This window comes from Leuresthes tenuis, unplaced genomic scaffold (genome assembly GCF_036924035.1).
Source record: "Leuresthes tenuis unplaced genomic scaffold, fLeuTen1.0.hap1 SCAF_18, whole genome shotgun sequence".
Classification (NCBI taxonomy): domain Eukaryota; kingdom Metazoa; phylum Chordata; class Actinopteri; order Atheriniformes; family Atherinopsidae; genus Leuresthes; species Leuresthes tenuis.
This window is the reverse complement of record NW_027325372.1, coordinates 3,515,548-3,538,246: the sequence shown is the minus strand read 5'-3', so window position 1 is coordinate 3,538,246 and position 22,699 is coordinate 3,515,548. Positions and strand designations below refer to the sequence as shown.

The 22,699-nt window shown below is 46.7% G+C and overlaps 2 protein-coding genes across 3 annotated transcripts in view; one reads left to right on the top strand and one right to left on the bottom strand.

Moving 5' to 3' along the window:
- erf (Ets2 repressor factor) overlaps positions 1-7,735 on the top strand; it is a 35,198-nt gene extending 27,463 nt beyond the window's left edge. For both annotated transcript variants that reach the window (XM_072370011.1, XM_072370010.1), the window contains exons 3-5: positions 1,950-2,057; positions 2,799-3,696; positions 3,777-7,735. In XM_072370011.1, coding sequence (XP_072226112.1) covers positions 1,950-2,057; positions 2,799-3,696; positions 3,777-4,394 — 1,624 coding nt within the window. In that variant the 3' untranslated portion in view covers positions 4,395-7,735. The remainder of the gene's footprint in view (positions 1-1,949; positions 2,058-2,798; positions 3,697-3,776) is intronic.
- Positions 7,736-12,690: 4,955 nt separating this feature from the next.
- On the bottom strand, positions 12,691-14,561 carry LOC140275437 (tripartite motif-containing protein 16-like). The gene has a single exon (XM_072370900.1). The coding sequence runs from the start codon at positions 14,498-14,500 to the stop codon at positions 12,827-12,829; it is 1,674 nt and encodes a 557-aa protein (XP_072227001.1). The 5' UTR covers positions 14,501-14,561; the 3' UTR covers positions 12,691-12,826.
- Between the last annotated feature and the right edge of the window lie 8,138 nt (positions 14,562-22,699).

Genomic DNA, 22,699 nt, shown 5'->3' with positions numbered 1-22,699 from the left:
TCTGTAGAAGCACAGATGCATGCATTCAGAGTTATTAATAAACGTTTCTGTTACCTAACAGATGTGATGTGACAAAGCTTTGTGGTGTTCCTGAGCTCCTGAGGAGACGCACCTCTGCAGGCCGCCTGCTGTTTACACACAGCTTTGTAATGCGTTTAACGGGCAGAACCAGCAACAAGCCAAACAAAAAGCCCGTCTAATCCTGACAAAATGAGCCGTTGCTCCATTCTGTTTCTGTTTGGACTTTTGGGTCATTTGATTATTTATTACAGGTCTTTCTCAGATGTTGTGATGTGTAATCATATCTAATGTTTACACTGCTGGACCTGGGGAGCAGATTTGTTGAAACTGAATGAAATCCCCTGACAAACCAGCTCTGTACAGGTTGGTTGAATCATTTGGAATTAACCAAGTGCTCCCGACTCTTTAATGGAAGAAAATCGTTCCTTCCGCCATCTTTTCTCAGAGCGTTCCACCTTTTTTTTTCACGGCCGGTCCGAGTTCACAACGTTGAAACCTTTTTGACTTTTTCAGAACGGCGCCGGTGTCGTCATATGAGCAGGAACTGTCACCATGACAACAAGACCATGTGGAGGATAAGCTCGTTCTTGCTGTGTCCGTCTGTAGGCTCTGACATGTCGGATGGAAATATCAGAACAAAGGAAACGGTTCAGATATTATCGACCTTCAGTCTGGTCGCCAGGTGACATCACAGAGCGAACCGTTAACCATCTGAAAGGCGCCGCGCTTCAAACTGTTCCTCAGTAAACTAAAGTTACCTGGAGTCCTTCTGACGGTAGCTCTTACACGAGATTTAAATTTCTCTGGCGCGTCCGACAGATTGAGTCAGGCGCTGCTGCTCCGCAGCGCCACGCTGAGTTTAAACCAGCTCATTCACAAAGTGTTAAAGCTAAAGGGCTTAAAATGCTACAAAGAAGAGGGGGCAGACTCCAGCTGCCACGGTTAGAGTGGACGTGGGTTTTTGGGGTGAAACGCCGGCAGGAAAGGCTTCCACACGCCTGTCGGTGCTTTTGTTTCCCAGAAAACTCACTTTATCGACATGGATCCTAACTTTTTACGTCCTCGTGCTCAAATGGGACAACAAGAGCCCCATTTCTGTGAATTATACCTTTTTGTTGAGTTATCAGAACTCGGCTGAATGTTGGTAACGTGTCACGAACCTCCTGATGTGGCCTGAGAGCTGGGATCTGAACGCAGCCTCAGTCCGTTCACTTCACAGCGGATCACCGCCGTCGCATGTTGGCACCAAATGTAAAACAGGCCCAGAACCCCGGGTCCAGTTCTGACTCGGATAGCTGGATCAGACTGTTTCAGCCTGTTTAACAGCTGTATTCTGACCACTCTGCCTCCTTTAAAACCAGTTTGTTGCAGCATTGATAAGATCTCAGTAAGTTTTCTTCCATATATTTGTGACACGTTTGTCAGATTGAAGCTTAATAATTTTTAATCGGTACTTAAAACCAGCAAAGAAACAAAAAGTTGGATCAGTTCTTTTCTGCTAACCATCCAAACCAACATTAAACATTCAGATCTTAGTGGGTTCAAAGCTCTCTGCTGACTTTGAGGTTTATTTATGATGTTTTCATGTGTTTTGTTCAGTTAAACGTCCTAAAATGTTTCTGTATTAAGCAGACGCTTTTATCCAAAGCGACTTACAAATGAAGATATAACAGCTATATAAAAAGCTAACAATAAGCTACATAGAAGGAACCCAGGAGTCCGACTCTGTCAGAGGGGACAGAGTAGAGATAGGGTGCAGGCATAGAAGGAAGTGCAGAAAGATAAAGTGATACAGGGGGTAGGTAAGGGCTAGCATAGGAGATGCTCTCTGAAGAGCTGGGTTTTCAAGAGTAAAATGAAAGTCTTGATTGCTGTCAGTTATTATCGTAGACGGCTAACGATGACATGTTCTCTCCATCCTTCCTCAGATATTACTACAACAAGAGGATCCTCCACAAGACCAAAGGGAAGAGGTTCACCTACAAGTTCAACTTCAACAAACTCGTGCTCGTCAATTACCCCTTCATCGACATGGGCTCTGGTATGTGCACAGAACGAGGCTCTTTCCCTGTTAAACCCAAACAAACGAGTCCTCTGACAGGTGCCACACTATGAAGAACAAATGCACCGAGTGCGTCTGCCTGGTTGCTGTGTGTCTAAGACACCGATGTGCCACGTCCCAGTTTATCCTTCTGCTCCCTCCTCTGAAGCCGTCTCCAGTTCTGGTCCCGGCCACCCAGTGTAAACAGAGCCCATATGGAGCGTTGGGCACTGGGTGACATAAGTGCAGCACGAAACTTTAATTATAGCCTGTGTGTGATGTGGCCCACACACTGACATGTTGTGATATGATGGTTTCATACGATGGTTCCACACACGCCAGATAAACACACATGTGCAGTTTTCCTCCACTCATCATTACTGACACATATGGCAGTGATGTGTGCTTTTTAAGAGACGCACACACCGAGCAGCGCTGGAAAAAACAGAGGAACCCAACCCATGTTTGTAATGGCAGTAAGAACGACTTTTCCAATATTTAATTCTGGCATGTGCTCGGGTGCCAAGAATTTATTGCAGTGCCACAGTCTCCCTGGCAGAAGAGAACGGGAGGAGGGGTTGAAAGAGTGTAACCCGCTGTTTTCTTTGTGTGTGCGCCTGTGACCATCCGAGTAAAGTGAAACCTGCTCTCAGTCGGGACTTTTCCCCTCTGTGCGGCCTTTAGGGGCCAGTTGCTCCAAATTTACAATAAATGGAACAAATGTCGTCTTCCTCACAGGTCGAGGAGTCCCGCAGAGCGCCCCCCCGGTGCCAACTGGAGGAACGCACTTCCGTTTCCCCCCCTCCACGCCGTCAGAGGTCCTCTCGTCCAGCGAGGAGCTGCGCAGCCCGGGGATGTTCAGCAGCGTGGCCCGACGCATGGCCCGCGGCTCGGTGAGCGACTGCAGCGACGGCACCTCCACCAACTCTGAGCTTGAGGAGGCTGTGGGCGCCGAGGACAGAGCTGTGGGCTCCGAAAGGGCTTTCAGGGGCCTTCTTCCCCCCCGCCTGCCTCACGATTCTCTATTCAGAGTCTATGGAGGGGCTCCAAACCCCGCAGGGCTCCCCAGACCTGCACCCAGGGTCCACCCAGACCCCCTGTCCCCATTCCCCGTCTCCCCCCTGCCTGGCCCCGGAGGCCTGCTGGGCCCCACTCTGTCCCCAGCCTTGTCCATGACCCCCACACCCCACCTGCCCTACACCCCGTCCCCCTCCCTGTCGTCTCCCATGATGGGCTCCCACTTCTCCTTCAACCCGGAGGACATGAAGCACTACCTGCAGGCCCACACCCAGTCCGTCTACAACTACCACCTCAGCCCCCGAGCCTTCCTCCACTACCCCAACATCGTCATCCCTCAGCCCCACCGCCCCACCCTCGAGAAGCCAGCTGCACACCACCTCCACGGCCCGCCCATGGCGCTCTCTCATTCAGTCGGCCAGCAGCCGGGCGGTGGCGAGGATTCCCACCAGCACCCGTCGCCGTTCAAGTTCAAGCTGCAGCCGCCTCCGCTCGGCCGCAAACAGAGAGAAACCGGAAGCTCGCTGGCCTCTTCCTCCTCCTCCTCCTCCTCCTCCTTCACAGGCTGTGGGCCGATGACTAATTCTGTCCTGGCAGGAGGGCCTCCGAAGATCAAGGTGAGTCCCGCGGGAACGTTTGAGCATCTGTCCGGAGTCCAGAATAAAGTCTAATGCCGCTGTGTGTTGTTCCTCTCCAGGTGGAGCCCGTATCGGACATGTCGGAGGAAGACGTGGAGGTGACTGACATCAGCGAGGAGGATGAGCTGAACCACAATGATGACGACGACGAAAGTGATATCTTCACCCCGTCTGCTCGCCACCGCCATCATCAGCTGAACCACCACCTGCAGGCTGACAGAAGTGGCAGCAGCCCCTCTGTCCTTCTGCCTCCGCACAGCAACCCGGACGACGACCCTGACGATGACGAAGAGGTCTTCAAGACTCCCGCCACTCCTCCTCTGGGCGGCGGCAGCCCGGCCTTCCCTCTGATTGGCCTGAAGAGCGAGCCCGGCGTGGCAGCTCCCATCAGCCCCGGAGGCACGCGCTGCATCCCGCTGAAGCTGCGCTTCAAGCGCCGCTGGAGCGAAGACCAGAGGATGGAGGCGGACGGAGAAAGGGATGAGGCAGAGGACAAGAAAGTGAAGGCCGAGCGGGAGGAGGAGGAGGCGGGAAGGAGAGGCGGCGAGGTGGAGAACGGAGGAGGAAGAGGAGTGATTCTGGGGCTGATGCTGCCACCGGCTCCGACCAAACGCAGGGCGAGCTCGGAGCTGCAGAGGGCCACAGCGCAGCTGTCTCTGGAGAACACCGGCTGCTGAGCACAAACACCAGAGCTCACCTGCACACAAACACACTTCTGGAACGTTCAGACGCCTGGGGCGACCACGACGTCCCGGCAGTCCTCGCCAGCATTAGTAAACGTAGCAGGTTTTGTTTCATGCTGAAAGGTCCTCAGTGGCTCCTTTGTTCTGCGCCCTGAACGAGCTTCTGTGTCACATGCAGGAAACTGCTTTTTCGTGCAATAATTAAAGGAGCCGCCGGCCACTTTTTACTGACCTCACCGCCCTGCAGGCTCCTTAAATTACTCAACAGAACAAACGTCTTTCCTGCATGTGACTCACGGACGCGTTCGCAGCAAAGCAAAGAACAAAACGAGCGTGAACACCTTTCGGGTTTTGTTGCCGTTTGTGGGTTATCGTGCCTGTTGGTGCAGCATCACGGTCAGTACCGTCAGCAGGCGGCTGCTAGTCGTTAAAGGTTTTAAAAACCATGAAACGGATGGCTTTTGTACAGCAAGGTGAGACGCCTTCACGCCCTTTTCAAACGCAGCTGACGGGGTTTTTGTCCTGACTTTAACACTAAGACATAACCAAACCTCGGTTGGACATTGACTTGAGTCCAGTTTGTAAGATTAGAGCCCCCCAGAGGTGGAATCGCCTCCTCCACGCCTCTTCGTAGTGCCAGTTGTGCCAGAAAGGTTCACCTCCTTCACACACGTGCCCACATTATGTCTTTTCTGGCTCCGTGTGTTCGTCTGGATCCTCGGAGAATAAAGGCGGCCTGAGATCCACGAGGAAGCTCTCCAGAGATGTATTTTCATCGGTTTGTACTCGCCAGAACAGAAAGATCCTGATGTTACTGAAGACTTAACAGCCCCGATAGAGATTATAGACGTGCCTCCGTCTGCACCCCCCGGCCTGAGGTGTTTAAAGATGGAGGCCAGCGAGTTGAAACACAAAGAAACAGTTTTTCTTTTAAGTGACGCTGAGAAAGAGCTACAAGCAGCACACTATGAGCGCGCTTCATCCTTCACTACAGTGGACAAAGACTTGAGACGAGGACGGACTCCTGAGGAGAGGAAGACGAACCAACCGACTCAGAGGCATTGTAGACATTTGTTAGTCAGCAAATGGACGTGATTCCCTTGTACAGCGAACTTTCTCCCCCGTTCCTGTCGTAGAAACGAGGAAGCAGCTCCTCCAAGCCTGTAATTACTAACACGCTCGTTTGTGGGGGGGTGTGTGGACCCATCAGGCCTCAGGCTGCAGAGGCTGCCTCGGCTTTGGGGGGGGTTGGAGGTTTGGGGGCATTAGTAGTGTTTTCGCCCTCTAACACAGATCATCGGCTCTCTTCTGCATTCCCCTGTTATTTTTAACTTCTACTAAAGGACTATTATTTCTGTCAAAGGACACTTTTGCCCCTCGGGGACAGTATTTTAGGGCATTTGCAGTGATCAGAGGGCCTTCTTTATCTTGGATATGATAACCAAAATTGTTCATGTGATGTTTTTAAGATGGAAAAAACCAACTTGTTTGTCTCGTGGAGAACGAGAACCATGAAATGAATGTGGAGCATCAAGGTTAACTCAGGCCAGCCTTCACTGAGAGATTTAAGAAGAAGAAACGACTTATTTTTATGACATTTTACTCATAAAGTTTAAAGAAATAGCTGGTGCCCGTTTTATCGAACAACTCTAAGTGAGATTGTGCCTTTTTGTAAGCCAGCGTGAGCCCCCGGCTGATGTATTATCACACACACGACCACCATGCCTTCTGCTTTTGTAACAGAGACACTCAGATTAAGCAAAGCTACACATATATATTTTATTCAAATATATATTGAATTCAAATATTATATTTCAATATGGTGATTTGATATAAATCAGGAGAATCCTATTTTCGTGGTAGAGACGTGTATATATTCTACGGGCGTGTTATAATTCAGCCTTTGCCTTCTCACTCTTGCCTTCTCTCGGCCGTCGAGCCGCGGCGACGGAGGCCGCCGGCGTCAGAGTTTTATATTTATTTTGTAAAAGTAAAAAGCAGATGTGGCGCGTTCAGGGGACCGTGGGGGTGGGCGAGCGGGAGCCGGGTCGGCTGCTATTTGCCTTGTTAACTGGCGTGTTTGTTCTGTCGTTAAATCACTTTGTCCTGCTTGGTGCACGCCACCCGCCTCAATCTCAACTCCCAAATTGTTTGCAGCCGCCTTTTAACCCAGATCTGCGGCCCGCTCCGATTGGACGACACGCACGTGTGCCTCGGCTCAGGCGGGACCAGGGCGGCTGATATGGCTGGACTTTGGTTTGAGCGTGAACAGAGCGTGCACGGGCAGGTCTGAACCCTGCCCACACACACACACACACTGTCCTGGTTAGGGTGAGGCTTTACTGTGGCTCACTCAAAGGGAAGCATGACATCACACATGACATCACACGTGACATCACACTCCTCCACAGTCTCTGGAGTAGCCTAACCAAAGAAACTACACCCAGTCACACAGCGAGGAAACGACATCACCAAACCTCAGAGCGATCAGGGACTTCCCGTGATCTGACTGTGTGCGTGTGCACGTGTGGTTAGGCCGTGCACGCTCTCAAACCCTTTTTAAGTCACATTTCTCCTCCACGCGGTCCAACAGGCTCATTTTTCCCTCACTTTTCCTCTTTTCCGCACACGTCTGACGGCTGAGGCTGAAGCTGTCCGTCAGGGTTGTTTTTAGGGACCCGGGCGCGCGCACGGAGCCGTGCACGAGTGTCTGGAAAAGGAAAAGGAAACCGCCTGTGCTGCCTTACCTGTCGTGGCGTCAGAACACAGCAGAGCTGTTCCTTTCCTTCTGTATTTTCACTCATATTACTGTTACTCTTGTAATTATTATATTATTAACATGACTATTATTTGATGACGTTGTTCCCTCTCGCCGTGGCCTTTCTGCTCCATGAATTCCTCGTTCTTGTACCAGTTTGCACTCTTTCCCACGAACCAGTCGGCTTCAGTGCAGTTTCTCTCTCTTTTTTTTATCGTATTCGTGCTGATTTTATAATCATTTCCGCCGACGAGAGGAGGGTCACGTGACAAACGGCGGGGGAAGAAACAGTTGTTTTAATTTTTTTAAGTTGTGTGTATATATATTTTTCCATTATGGAGTATTCTGTGAGAAAAAGAAGAGCATTGTGTTGTTAAACATTTGTATTATTTGACATGCGTCCCTCCCCCTTCTGTCCTGTCTCTGCTCGTCTCTCCTCTCTCGTCCACCTCACCGGTGAGTTTTCACTCCAGAGGAGAGACCAAGAGTTTTATCATGCTTCTGTTTCCCTTCTATATTTGTTCATCTTCATTTGTAATTAAACAATAATCAGGGTTCATTAAAAAAGGTGAAAACGGTCCGTTTCCCTGTCTTTATTCCACCTTCTTCTTCTTCTTTTGTGAGTAAGATCTCTGTTGTTGGTGAAAGAAAGATGGAAGATCACCTGCTGACAGGTGAGGGTGTCAGGATTGGGTATAAAAGCAGCTTCCAGCAAAGGTTCAGCCTCTCCAACCAGGATGGGTCGTGGCTCACCACTTTGGGCCAAACTCCATCAGAGAATCATCAATAAGTTCAGGAAATATTCCTCAGAGTCAGACTGTAAAGAGCTTTGGTCTTTCAGCATCTACAGAGCAGGATATTGTGAACAGATTCTGGGGAGTCTGGGGAAGTCTCAGTGTGGAAAGGCCAAGGACAGAAAGCCCTGTTGGATGAGCTCGGAGCCCTCAGGCAGCACTGCAGGAGAAACCGTCAGGCCACCATGATCCATACAGCCACATGGGCTCAGGAGGAGCTGGGAAAAGCATTTCCACTCAACACAGTCCACGGCTGCATCCAGAAATGTGAGCTGAAGCTGCATCACACCAGGAGGAAGCCATATATCAGCTCTGAGCAGAACCACGGCCCAGTTCTCTGGACTCCAGCTCATCTCAGAGGGACAGAAAGACAGTGGAACGTGTTCTGTGGGCAGATGAGTCCACGTTTCAGCTGCTTCTGGGAAAAACTGCTGAGAAAGAGCATCCAGCTGTTCTCAGAGGAAGGTTTAAAGCCAGCGTCTGTGATGGTCTGGGGCTGCATCAGAGTCCATGGCATGGAGGGCTTCATCTGGGTGAAGGTACCACTGATGCACAGCTGGATGTTGGAGTTCTGGAGAGACAGATGCTGCCATCAAGGTGACTTCTGTGGTTATTTCAGCAGGACGATGCCAGACCTCATTCTGCAGGACTTCCAGCAGCTTCAGACACACAGAGTGTGTGAGCTCGGCTGCCTGCCTGCAGTCCACATCTGTCTCCTGCTGCAGATGTTGGAGCATCATGAAGAGGAGAACCAGACAACAGCAACCAGGGACTGCTGAGCAGCTGCAATCTGGGATTCAGCAGGAATGGACTCAGATTCCTGTGAAAAGCTCAGTTCAAAGCATTAAAAAGAGTCATTAAAGGAAGCTGAAGGAACACGATGGAAAACATGAGTCTGGAACAACTTTACTGAGTGTTGCTGCTTCAGATTCTACATTTGGTTCAGTTTTCTGCTTCAGCTCTCGAACGTCTCTTGAAAGAAACGTTGAAGTTTTCTCCCTTGTTGTCCCCATGTGTCAGACAGCTGCAGCCTCGATGGGACGCGTCTGATTCTGAGAAGATTCCAGGATGAATGTTTGTCTTCACTCTGCTGCTGCGACACGAACATTTCAGGTTTTTTCCCAGGATTTAACATCCTCGTTCTCAGTTTCCATTGATGCATTTCTTTGTTCTCGAGTGCAGCTTTTCTTACTTCACCTGTGTGAGTCACGCTTGCCCTGACACAACCTCTCCAGTAGCTGCGATCTAACTGTGTCACTGATCACGTATTTGCTTCTGCCGATGTGGAGGTTTTAATTAACCACCACCCTGAAAAAAACCCTCCTTCACGCGGAGTTTCTCCTGACTGCAGTCGTACCGATGGTTGTCACCAGTGCTAATATCAGACTCTGAAACACAGAGATTCAGTCCTCTGGTGCCGAAGGCTCCGACAAACCAGCAAGTGCTCAGAGCTGAGAGACCAGATCTACCAGTTCTTAAGAATACTTGATTATTAATAGCTCACCAAAATGATTTAATACAGCTGCCAGCTGTTGGCAAAATGCCAAAACTTCCCAGAAAAACCTCTGAAAGAGCATTTAGTCGTTCAGCCTCTGTGACTGAATCCAAAGGAGCAACTCTCAGAAAAAGACACCTTGAAGCAGAGAAGAAGTTGACTTTTTCCCGTTTTTCTGGCCTTTCTTTTTATTCAAGTCTTCTTCGTGCCTCTTTTATCAAAAGGAAAGTTTTTTAACCCTGTTAAGAATAAAGAAAGCCTATAAGTGTAAATGTAAAGCTCATTAAATCTAAAACACAACCTCGGCAGCTGTTTTCTCTGTCTTCTGATAAAGTAATAATCGTTTAACAGCCATTAAACTGCTTCCTCCACTTTCCCCCCTAAAACTCTGCCTCCCCCTGCTGTCCGCCCAGAGTACTGCACCACGAGACTTCCTGAATCCGCCAAACTCTCGCGAGAGTCTGCGGGAGCTCAGCGGGGCAGCCCGTGAAACCAGAATGGCTTTATAATTGAGTGTTTGCCTGAAGATTGTTTACATAAAAATGTAAACACACATTTAAGTCTAGACCGATCAGTCGCCCGTCTGGAAAGTTGGACGGGAGGAAAGTCCCACTGTGGGGGCTATTGGAGAGAAAATAAAGGGCTCTTTAATATTTGTGTCTCTGAACTTTAGCTGTATAATTTACAGAAATTCAGAGGGGTTTTTACATCTGCCTCCCATCTGAACTTGGAAGCTTGAGATGGAAATGCTGCAACAGCAACTTTCCCCCAAAAAAGGTCAGATTAGTTTAGGTTTTTAAAAGAATCCTGGCAGTCGTGTTGGTTTTTGATCAAATTTGAGGGTTTTGGGGACAAAAAGTGGCAGAAAGACTGGAAATAACAGAGAAGTAAGTCTGGCTCCGTCTAACAGAACCAAAAACCATCTCCTAACACTCTCGAATGTCACAAATTAACACCCTATAAATGCTTTATTTATTCAGAGCAGAAACAAAGAAAGTGTTGAGATAGTTGAACTGTTGCCCGGCAACAACATTAAAGTACAGGAAGTTCATTCCCAGCTTCCTCTGTTTTTTTTTTTTTACACAAAAATGTTGCACCAGTTAAAGCTGAGAACAGCCGGCTGTTAACGAAAAACTAAATAAATGAATAGATAACATTTAATTTAACAGTAGAGAATGGTCAATGTGTGGAGAACTGATCATTTTAAGTAAAAGGAGAATAAATAAATGGATTTCTGGGATGTTATTCTGTTCAGAAGGAGCTTTGGAATAATCTACAACTTAGAAGGTGGATTAAAATAAGAACATTTTCAAACAAACTGATAAATTAGACTTTGGATCTGAGCTGGAAACACTATCGATAATCAGAGGACTTGATGGTTGACTTGAGAGAGGCATCATCCAAGTATTAAATATGATGTCACCGAGGCTGGTTTTAAAGGACACGTCATCAAATGTATTGTGTTCGGTTTATGCAGCAGATAGGGTTAGATTAGGGGGGTAAAACGGTGCCACCAGCCTGAGGTGAACAGAACCATGATAGAAGAAGAAGTGGGCCCAGGGTCGAGCCCTGTGGGGCTCCTTCTTCACTGTTTAAATCCTCAGACTGCGAGTCCTGCCGTCTGTTATGCACAGTAATGCACTCGTAGAGCTAATAACGTGTTTATCACTGAGCTTTAAGTGGTTTTAGCTTAAATTTTCTCATCGGAACAAAGCTGAGTTTGTTCTTTTGGGTATTTTTCAGCTCTTTAAACCAAAACTTATCACCTTCTTTCTTTAGCTCTGCACAGAAGATGGAATCAATCTGGTTTTTATCAACTGGTCACGATAATATCAGCATGTTTTCAAAATGTCAAACTGTCCCTTTAACTCATGTTAGGATTAAATTAAGTTTACATCAGGAAGTTTAGTCCACGTCTACATAAACACAATCCAGTTAATTCAAGTCCTTTATGGTTGAATTATTACCGTATAACACCATCCATTTTCTTATTTTCTGTTTTTTACCTTCCTGGACCGGATGAAGATGCAGAAACTGTCCTTCAGTTGACTCAAATTTCCATTCGTTAACCTTCCTGCAGCAGCTGTTTGACCACCTCTGCCTCTGTGATGTCTGCCGGTATCTGCATCTTTTATTGTCCCTTTGTTTTCTCACTGCAAGAATCCTGTTAATCATCATCCTCTGCTTCACCCCCGGCGCTCCTCCTCCTCCTCCTGCTGCTCTGCGACAGTTTGATGCGGCTGCTGATCTCGGCAGGAGACGGGTCGCATGAAAAGAGAAGCTGACTGACAGGCTGTTTGGCCTCCAGCTGAGTGGGTTTGTTGTCTGGCAGAGGACCGAGGTCAGAGGTCACGATCCGGAGAGCCGGAGACAGAAACCAGATCACAACAGAAGGCTAATTATCATGCATTGTTGCAGGAGTCCTGCTGGGAACCCCCCTTCACTTTCAGCAGCAGGTCACAGTGAAACCTCAGGACCTCCAGCGGTTAAAATAGGTCAGACACACATGATCAATATATCTTATGAGTGTGAGAAACTTTGGATATTTAAGGGAAAACGAGGCATCACAGGCTGAAAATGTATCAACCCAACAAATCAGCCCTCATTTAGGGATTTATAAATGAGTAATTATAATTTTAAACACATACAGACTCATTCAAACATGATAAAACCACCATAATCATATCTACATCAGCTCTGGAGAGGACATTACTTCATATGTTGGGCTAAAAGAGAACAAGAGAAGAAGAAACTCCAGAAAGAATGTTGGATGAGTTTTTTTACACGATAAAAATCAGACTTTTTCCATTACAGCTCACAATAAAAGTAAAGAACGAGATAATTAGGAACCATGTCGGACATTATATTACCACAAAGAGCCAAACCACACCCCCATCTCCTGGAAATGCATGAAAATGCAGCCGTTCCTGGATTCTGCTCTTTGTGAGCTGACGGATAATAAAATAATCTGATTTAGTTGTGGTTTTTTTTTTAATCTGAGACATGAAAAACGCATTTTAAAGCTGAAGCATGAAGGAAAGTTTATTTCTAACAACAAACAGCAGAAAACAGGACACAGTTGCAGTGATTTATTACAACATGTGCAAACATAAACACAGAAAATAAGGCAGAAACAGAGCTTTAAAAGTGAATATTTAAAGCTACCATCAAGTTATTACTTACTCAACAGTACGAGTAAAGAAGAAAAAACATCAGTTTGGTCTAAATGCTTTGATCACAAACACCTTAAAGAAGATTTTTGATAATATGGTTACAGCTAAATGAATCCACACAAGCATTGCTGCCAGTTCCCTGAATTCTTGCATGGATGCAAGCACCTCTGCAGATTAACTGTCAGCAACAAGCTGACAGGATACCTTTATTCCATTTTACACAACTCTGCTGTGGATCCAGTATTATAAACCCCAATCCCAGCATAGAGCGGCTGAGTGAATCTGGTCTGGACTCTGTGGAGCAGAGTCATGGTTCCAGAGACTCTGTAGAAGGACAGAATACCTGCTCTGTGATCCAGGTACACTCCGACTCTGGAGGACCGAGGACCTGAGATGGAGGTTTTTATCTTGTTGTACCAAAATGTAAAACCGTTTGGGTAACAATCTAATACCCAAGATTTGCCATTAAATCCAAATCCACATTCATCCCCATCTCCTGCTCTGCTGATGTTCTTGTGGGCGACTGCTACACCAACTTCTCCCCCTTTCATCTCCACCTCCCAGTAACAACGTCCAGTCAGACTCTCTCTGCTCAGGACCTGAAACCATTCAGTGAATCTGTCTGGATGATCAGAATAAGACTGAAGTTGATGCATTACTGTCACTTTTCTGTTCCAGTCTGACAGGAACAGACGTCTGTTTGCTGTGTTTGGATCCAGTTTGATTTCAGATGAATATCTTAAGAATCCAGCTCTGCTCTCTGGTTCTGGTTCTGACAGTAAAACATCCACCTCAGTGCCTCTCAGTGAGATGTTGGTCCATTCCTCTCTCAGGATGTCCTGTAGTTTCTCTCTGAGCTCTGACACAGCTGCTGTCACAGCCTCAAAGTGCCTCAGAGGACGGATCTTGATGCTGGATGAGGGTGTAGACTCCCTGAGTGCTGACACTGAGGGGCAGTTCTGTAGAAACTGGGTGTGATCCTCTGTGTCTGAGAGCTGCTGCAGCTCAGCATCTTTCCTCTTCAGCTCAGTGATCTCCTGCTCCAGCTTCTCCTGAAGCTCTTTGACTCGACTCACTTCAGTTTCCTGCTGGGATCTGATCTGCTGCTTCACCTCAGAGCTTCTTCTCTGGAGGAGACGGATCAGCTCAGTGAAGATCTTCTCACTGTGCTCCACTGTTTTATCAGCAGACTGATTGATGGCCTCCACCTCCTGCTGAAGCAGCTTCACATCTTTCTCTCGGTCCTGGACTCTCTGCTGGATTTGCTGTCGACTCCCCTCCAGCTCTCTCTGCCTCTCAGTCCTTTCTGCTGCAGCTGACACTGTGTCGTGGCCTTTATGTTCATCCACAGAGCAGAGAAAACAGATAGACTTCTGATCAGTGCGGCAGAACATCTTCATCACCTCATCGTGACGAGAGCAGATGTTCTCCTGGAGGTTCTTGGAGGGCTCCACCAGCTTGTGTTTCCTGAATGGAGGTGAATCATAATGAGGCTGAAGGTGATTCTCACAGTAAGAGGCCAGACAGGCTAAACAGGACTTGATGGCTTTCAGTTTTCTTCCAGAGCAGACATCACAGGCCACATCTTCAGCTCCAGCATAGCAGTGATCAGCAGGAGCAGCTTGGAGTCCAGTCTTCTTCAGCTGCTCCACTAAATCAGCTAACATGGTGTTTTTCCCCAGGACAGGCCTCGGTATGAATGTCTGCCTGCACTGAGGGCAGCTGTGGATTCCCTTCTGATCCTCTCCATCCCAGTGGGCTTTAATACAGTTCCTGCAGTAGCTGTGTCCACAGTGAAGAGTCACCGGATCCTTCAGCAGGTCCAGACAGATCGAACAAGAGAAGCTTTCTCGGTCCAGCTGAGCTCCTTTCTGCGCCATTTCTCCTCTCAGATCAGCGACTGAGTGAGTTTCACTTCCTCAAAGCTGAAACTAGTCTGAGCTCTGAGCCAATCAGTTCAGCAGGTGCTGGTTACACCATCATCAGCTTGCAGGTCTGAAGGGGAGGGAACAAGGAAATATGTGGGCAGAGCGGAGCTGTGAGAGCAGGAAGTGTGTTGAAGCTGTTTCACACCAGTCTTCATGGTTAAAATACGGGTTGATTCTTCTTTTAATCCCTTTGGAAAGAAGTTTAGCTTCACTTTCACAATGAATAATTGTGTTAAAGCTCCAGTTCCTCGTCAGCTTCTTTCTTCACAGAACTTTAAATGAAGCAGACGAGCTTCTCCTGAAATAATGGAATCAGTTGCTGCACATAAATCAAACACGTTGCTGCTTTGGATCCTAAATTCGACATAAATGCTGCGGAGTTTTGAGTCTGAAAAATCAGGAAGAACATTTAGAAACACTTTGAGCCTCTGATTAATATCATCCTTTTACTTTGGTGCTAATGCACCAAGTGGCAACACATTCTTAACATGTACTTGTAGGTTTTCCTCCTAAGAATGAAGATTAAAATCATATCCTGACCAAACACACGTCAGACCTAAATGTATGTTTATATGAAGGCTGGTTTTCACATCACATACTATTTTCTGTCTGTCAAACTGTGTTTTCTTTGCTGTTTTTCATAGATGCAGCTAAAGAAATGGGAACAAATGATGTGTCTTTGTGACAGGCTGCTGGTAACAAAGTGCCTAAAGATCCAATTTAAAGTGGCTTCTTTGCTAAGTTGTCTGTTCTGTGTCGACACAACACTGGTTCATCCCTTGAGTTAGGAGCCTTTTTTCTGCCTGAATGGTTCATAGGTCAGAGTTAAGTGGCTAAACAAAGAAAAAAGGACTGAAAATTAGTAAAAAAAAGCAGAAAATGTCCAAAGAAAAGCTGTGAAAGACCTTCAGAAAGCTGGAGAACTATTCATCAGGACCACTTTAAGATATTAGAGAAAGTCTGGCTGCTTTGAAGCAAGCTTTGTACAGTACTGAAGGTAGGTAAAGGGATTTAATTTTAAACGCAGAACAAGGAAGTGAAGACGAGTTGAGTCAGTGCAGGTAGGCAGGACGCTTGTGTGGAGGATTAGAGCTCAGAGAAGAAGTTCTGTGAGGGTATTTCTGGAGGCAGATTGTCCTCGTGGCTCGTTGAGCCGGCAGGGCAGCTTCCTCTGTAATGAGGACTCATTATCTGTGAGAAGTGAACATCCACAAACTGCTGCTCAGTTCAGCTGCTGGGTCAGTTCACACCAAAGGTGCAAAGGTGTTCGAGAAGTTAGAAAACAAGCTGCTCATCAATCCCAGAAGATTCAAGACGCAAACTAACCACAGAACTCTCAAAATCTCACAATTAACCACAATGATACATCGGAAATTGTTAAAAAAATGAGTTAAAATACTCACCCATGAAGCACAGATCTAAAGTATGGCTAAAATTAACCTGGTTCTTGTATTAAGCTCCAAGCTACCCAACTAAAAGACCATAAATACATCATAAACCGTAATTTATGAGCTGAGAATACAATTTATAATAGTTTTTAGTTTATCAACATCACAAAATGTGATGATTTGCGCACTGAACATGTGGCTCAGTGCGTTTTTATTTGGAAACAGAGGGAACAGCGCCCTCTGCTGAGCAGCAGCAGCTGCTGAACTCCAGCCTTCGGGTCCTTCAGTTTCAGTTCATATCTGATTATACAAAGAATACTGGGAATAATACAGTTATCAGAGGCTGTTTCAGTGTTTCAGCTGTTTTACAGTTAAATAAACTGAGCTGATGGGTTTATTTTTAATTATTTCGAAAGCCCCCTGAAGCCTGATGGTTCCTCAGCTTCTGGAGAAATGAAATAAATCAGATAAATAATAAATAAAATGATAAAATCATGAGAGAGGAATTTATTTTATTGTAATTTATTGATTTTTTGGTCTGTTTTAAGAATCTCTCTTTAAAATGAAAGGTCAGATCTGGTCTGAAAGGTTAAATAACACCTGATTATGAACAAATGAGGCCTTTTTGAATAAACTTTACGTTCTGTGTTTGTATCTTCACATGGACAGATTATCATGGGATGGATAATAAGAAGAGGCAGGACGCCAGAGGTGGACTTTACCATTAGGTAAACCCCATAAAAAGCTTTTTATTCTAATTATTCACTTGATAACTACGTTTTTCTCAAAGAAAACATGAACTGAAGGGCTCAAAGAACGCCGCTCAGTCGGGCAAAGTGGGACCAGTACAAGCCAATGACACAATTCAAGTATAAAAATCACAGGGGTGCAGTTTTATAAACGGTAACGTTGCTATTTTTGCCTGTTTGGCAAAGAGTGCTGAGCTCAGTGGGGATGGGTTAAGAAGCTGGAGAGCTCAGCCTATTTCAGGCAGCACGAAAACATGGACACCTGGAACAATCTGTGACAGAAACAGCAAATATCCAGAGCACTTCATCAGGTGAAGCTTATCATAAGACAAGATAGGATTCAATCTGTTGATCCCAGGCTGGGAAATGTCTGCGTTACACTCCGGTAAGAACGTCCATCTTACTCAAAGTCGTCGTTCACGTTGTCAAAATCTGATAAATATCCTGCCAAGTTGCACAAAACTATCAGCAGCAAACTCTGTGTGAAGTTAGCCGACTGTCACAGAGCACGGAGTGAATAAACTGTGCTGCAGGGGGGCGTGTGGATGAAGTGGTCCCAGTAGAGTGCCTGTGTAGAAATCCCTCCGTTAGCTCTCCTTTAGCTGCAAGTAGCCACATAACAGCAGCTATGAGCTAACAGAGCTATAGCACACGTTCATTCATTCATTCTTCTTAAAGTATTGGTGAAATAAAGACAGATAATGCCTTATTTAGAGGCTCTAAATAACACATAACACATAACAGCAGCTATATGCTGACTTTCATCCCGGCTGCTTCACGCTGTGAACCGCTGCAGAACAAGGTCACGATGAAGGTCACGGCTTGAAGAAACCAACAGAACCACATCATCTGCAAAAATACACCTGCATGACACACCCTGACCTTAGAGGCATCATTTTAAACAGACTTTATTTGAATTTAATGAGTGAAAAAGCAACATTTGCTGAATTTCTTCATGATATCTCAAGACTTTATTGTTTGATATCTGCCAAATGAGCATAAAACTGTTTGTCTCCCTTCTTCGGGAGCATTTCAGGAGCTGATGCATCGTTTTGTTGCGTCCTGCTGACATTGATTTCCAGGTCAAGACGGCGGAGCGAGGAGACGATGAGGTACAAAGATGCAGATTAAGTCTTGCATCTCTGGTGGGGGGAGATGAAGACACAAGTAGAAGAGCTGAGGACTTTTTCTTCTCCTCAACATTAAACGTTAAAGATGGAAGAGGAAAGAAAAACAACCAAGCTGCAATAAAAAAGCACTTATAAGGTAGTTAAACAAGCATGATTTGATTTGGAAGACTCCCTATAGATTCCTAATCAGATAGAAATGGTTCTCCGGGCTCCCATTGGCCAAAACCATAAAATCATGCTCAGCCATCTGGATTCAGGCTTCGTGGTCTGGAGGGAGAGGAGCATCGGAGCCGTCTCAGATCTGTTTATCCACCATCATCTTTCACATGTTTTCCTCGACCTTCCAGTCAGACATTGTGTGAAGGAGTGTTGCTCACATCCTGACCCAGTTCCCACCATCCAGCCTTCTTCTGGGAACGTTTTGGGAAGGATTCCAGCCGGATTGGGTCAGAATCTGTTCAACTGTTTCACTCTCCTGGCTTCTTCTTATTTAATCTGGACTCGTGTGACTGAAAAACAGGAAAACCGGAGGAAGGAGGCGACAACGAATAAGAAACAACATCCAAAGCAGCTTCAATGATCTGGGAAAATGACAGGGAGGGTCGATGGGTTGAGTGACAACAGGTGGGTGATTAACAGGGAAAAGGTGTGCATGAGGACGTTCAGAGGACTGAAAACTAGCGCAGAATGGGAGGAATAAAGCTCAAAGAACGCAGAACAGAGACTAAACCGAGGCACAAAGAAATAAGTAAACTGGAGCAGAGGAAGCAGGGATTGTCTCCAACCCTCAGCTCTGGCCTCAGGCTCCTTCAGTCGGTTTTACACCGGTTGCACCGCTCCGCTGCAGACAATTTCTGTTCTGCAACCTTTGAATGTTTCCCAGAAGCATTTTCAGCACAACCTTGGCTTAACCAGGACGCTTTTCACAGCCTTTCAAACTCTCTACAGTTCGGAGCCAAGAAAGAAAGACTCTTCTGAGCTGGAAGTTTTATTTGGACAATGGCTGAAGGAGATTGAGTGTATTATACAATGTGAATGGCTGTGTCTGTGCACGCTTGGCTCACAGAGAAGATTCGAGACTGTCTGGAGACCCTTTTTAGCACATCATGACATAACCTGACCAGAGGAAAAGGGTCTGGAGCTGAATCGGGTTAATTCCTGACTTTGTGCTTCACATATCGCGTCCCATTCTTGCTTTGATGAATCCCAGTGGACCCTGTTCACAGCGTAGAGATGTGTATTAATGAAAGGTGCTGCTGCTGTGCACGCTGGGGCTGTGCACGCTGGGGCTGTGCACGCTGGGGCTGTGCACGCTGGGGCTGTGCACGCTGCTGCTGTGCACCTGTTGCTCACTGGGTTTTCTTCTCTTTATTACAAAGCAGAAATGCACCGATCAAAGTTGAAAGACGAGGCTTTTTTCTTATTTTGCGGCCCTTATGGAGGAAGTCCTGAAGAAAAAATGAGTTTTGATGCCACTTTTTGTTAAACTGTGCAGATGAGACAGAATTCTTCTGCACTTTGAGGTAATTTTGATGCACAATAAATTAGGGGAAACACGGCTGGTTCATGACGTGGTTTTCAGGGAACTTGAAGGGAGTTGAGCCTCATTGAATGTCATTAATATTATTTGTTGTGCTTTTCATGATCTGTTAGTTATGAGGCTTCAACCTTCAGCTTCACCCCTGGATGGATGCAGCTCCATCCTGTTACCTGCAGGTTAATGTGTTAAAGAAACAACCACAGATCTCACTTCCCACGATTTCCCAGCAGAACACTATGTTGTAATGAGATGATCAGTGTTATTCACTTCATCTGCCAGCAGTTTTAATATTGAAATGCTATTGTGTGCTTTCACATAGTAAATGAACCCATATTAGTCATGTGAAAAAGGTTTTACATCTAAAGATACGATAGAATAATCATTTTGGTCGTCACCAGATCTTAAATTTTAATAAATATAACATCAGTTAAACAACAACACATGATGTATCACACTGAGGCATCATTTATTGAACTGAAACTGAGACAAAACACAGCAGCAGTGAGTGTAAAACTAAGTGAACCCCTGATCCAGCAGCTTCAGCAGCAGTGAGCTGCAGTGATGGTTGCAGTGGGACGTTATCAGTCTCTCTCATGGTTCTGGAGGAATCTCGGCCCTCTTCTCTCCAGCGTTGCTTCAGCTCATTGAGGTTTGCAGCATTGGTTTCTGCACAGCTCTCTTAAGGTCCCACCACAGCATTTCAGTCAGGCTGAGGTCTGGACTCTGACTGGACCATTGCAACACCTTGATTCTTTCCTTTTTCACACATTCTGCTGTAGATCTGCTGCTGTGTTTGGGATCTTTGTCCTGTTGATGAGCCAGTTTCAGCCCAGCTTTAGCTGTGGGACAGATGGCCTCACATCTGACTCTAGAATACTTTGGTATCCAGAGGAGTTCATGGTGGACTCAATGACTGCAAGGTGCCCAGGTCCTGTGGCTGCAGAACCAGCCCAGATCATCAGCCCTCCACCACCGTGCTTGACAGCTGGTATGAGGTGTTTGTGCTGATATGCTGTGTTTGGTTTCCTCCAAACGTGCTGCTGTGCATTAGGACCAAACATCTCCACTTTGCTCTGGTCTGTCCAAAGGACATTGCTCCAGAAGTCTTGTGCTTTGTTCAGATGCAGCTTTGCAAACATAAGCTGTGCTGCCATGTTCTTTTTAGAGAGAAGAGGCTTTCTCCTGCAGCCCTTCCAAACAGGCCATCCTTGTTCAGTCTTTTTCTAACTGTGCTGTCATGACCTTTAACCTTTAACATGCTAACTGAGGCCTGTAGAGTCTGAGATGTAGCTCTGGGCTTCTTCACCTTGGGGTGACCTTTAACCTTTAGCATGCTAACTGAGGCCTGTAGAGTCTGAGATGTAGCTCTGGGCTTCTTCACCTTGGGGTGAACTTGCTGGGACGTCCACTCCTGGGAAGATTGACAGCTGTCCTGAATGTTTTCCACTTGTGAATAATCTTTCTCTCTGTAGAACGATGGACTCCAGATAGTTTGGAAACGGCCTTAAATAAGCTCAGGCTCTTGTGGATAGTTATGGCAGCATTGTCTATGAGTGACTGCACACTCATCTCAAACTCAGTTATTCACACCAGGTGCAGGTTGTTGAATCCACTGAACATCTATTAAACTCCGGGCTGGATCCTGTTTAAACACACTTGAACTGGAGCGTGTTGGAGTGTTGGGTCAGGCATAGAGCAGGGTCACCCGGAGCTGTTTAGCAGTTAAGTGGTCGTAATAGATTTAGTGTGAAGTGACTGGGATTGTGGGGGGGGGGGCTTAGCCACAGCTCTCCACCTCATTCTTAGAAAGTGCTCAGAGGTGCTAATACCAGCTGGATTTATGGAGCTCATTCACAAACAGCTCAACTTCTGCAGCAAAGAATCGGCTCTTTATCTCCTCGCCGTTCCTGCCTATTTGTCTCTTATTAACCCCGTCTTACTTTACTTCTCCTCGCCATCTGTCTCGCTTCCACTTTTCAGTCCTCAACGCTTTCGTTTCCATCCTTTCTCCTCCGTCTCTGAGCCTTAGACGGACACCGCAGTGCTTCCCTATCTGGGCACACGTCGCGCATGTCATGAGCGTGCAAACTAACTCTAACACAAGGCCGCACTTTTTGTGTTTGCACGCTCCAACAGGCTGCACAGCTTATGCAACACCGAAGCATGTTCAAACTCAGCTGCTGCTGTGTGTGTAAGCGCGTGCTCGTACGCCTGTTGCGCGTGTGCCGCTTGCATATGAGTCCACCAGGCAGAGCGCGGTCATGCAACCAGCCAGCTCTGTGTCATCATTGACCAAACTCACCATCTGTGCCTGTAAGTGCTGCTCACACCATCGGTGTCTTATTAGATCCCAGCAATATGACTCTGCGATGCTCGTGCGCGTGTTCATGGGTGTTTTTTGCATTTTATTCCTCAGTGGGGACCCACAGTGTAAACGGGTCAGTCCCCTAGGAGCCATAATTCCACTTTCAACTTACTCACAGGGGTTTCACTCTTCCTGTTTGGCCAAGCTGATGGCAACAAGCGTAATGACCTCACCGCTGCACACGGTCATTGGCCTGCAGACCTTCAGCCTGTCAACCAATCACACGCCGCTCTGGTGATGTATAGCCTCCAGTGGCGGCGCTGATTGGCTGAGGGGGCGGGACAAAGGGGGTTGCCGTGCCTTTTTCAGCGCCTCTGATTGGCTGGGAGCGTGTGAGTGAGTTTGTGAGAAGGATGAGGCGAGAAAGAACATGAGAATTTGGGAGTTGGTGTTTTTTTTGTGTGACTCCTGTTGAAACTACACTCCACCTGTGGCTTACCTGGACCACAGAGGGATACATGCAGATACACAAATAGCACACGCAGAGTTTATTATCCTTGCTGAAGCTGTTTTATAAGCGTGAGCTGAATACATAACGCTGTTTACAACCCGATACTCTGATTTGATATGTTTTAAAACCTCTTAACGCTGCTTCCTAGCCCGTTCAAGTAGGTCTAACCCGTTTTAAAATGACAGACGGCTTCCTTTCCTGATGAAACGTTTGTAGACAGATGAAGAAGGAATGAATAGAGAGGGCAGAAATACAGACAGATGACAGGAAGGTTTCATTCCTGCCCTGCTTGCCTGAATAAAGTCGCAGACATACCCATACAGGGCTCCTATTGGCCACCGCGGCGTCGCTCTTCCAACAGCTGTTCTGTGTTTTCCCACACTGTGATTGGCCGCGCCGCCCCGTCCATCAAATTTACTTTGACACAAAGCCCCGCCCCCGTCGCCTTTATGCGCTTTCCTATTGGCTACTGTACGCGTTCGTGCTCCGCTATTGGCCGCACGGGCTGGTTGTCAAGGCTTTGGGGCT

Bases quoted from the DNA above. Each gene is read 5' to 3' on its own strand.
- LOC140275437 (XM_072370900.1), bottom strand. From the start codon at position 14,500: ATGGCGCAGAAAGGAGCTCAGCTGGACCGAGAAAGCTTCTCTTGTTCG.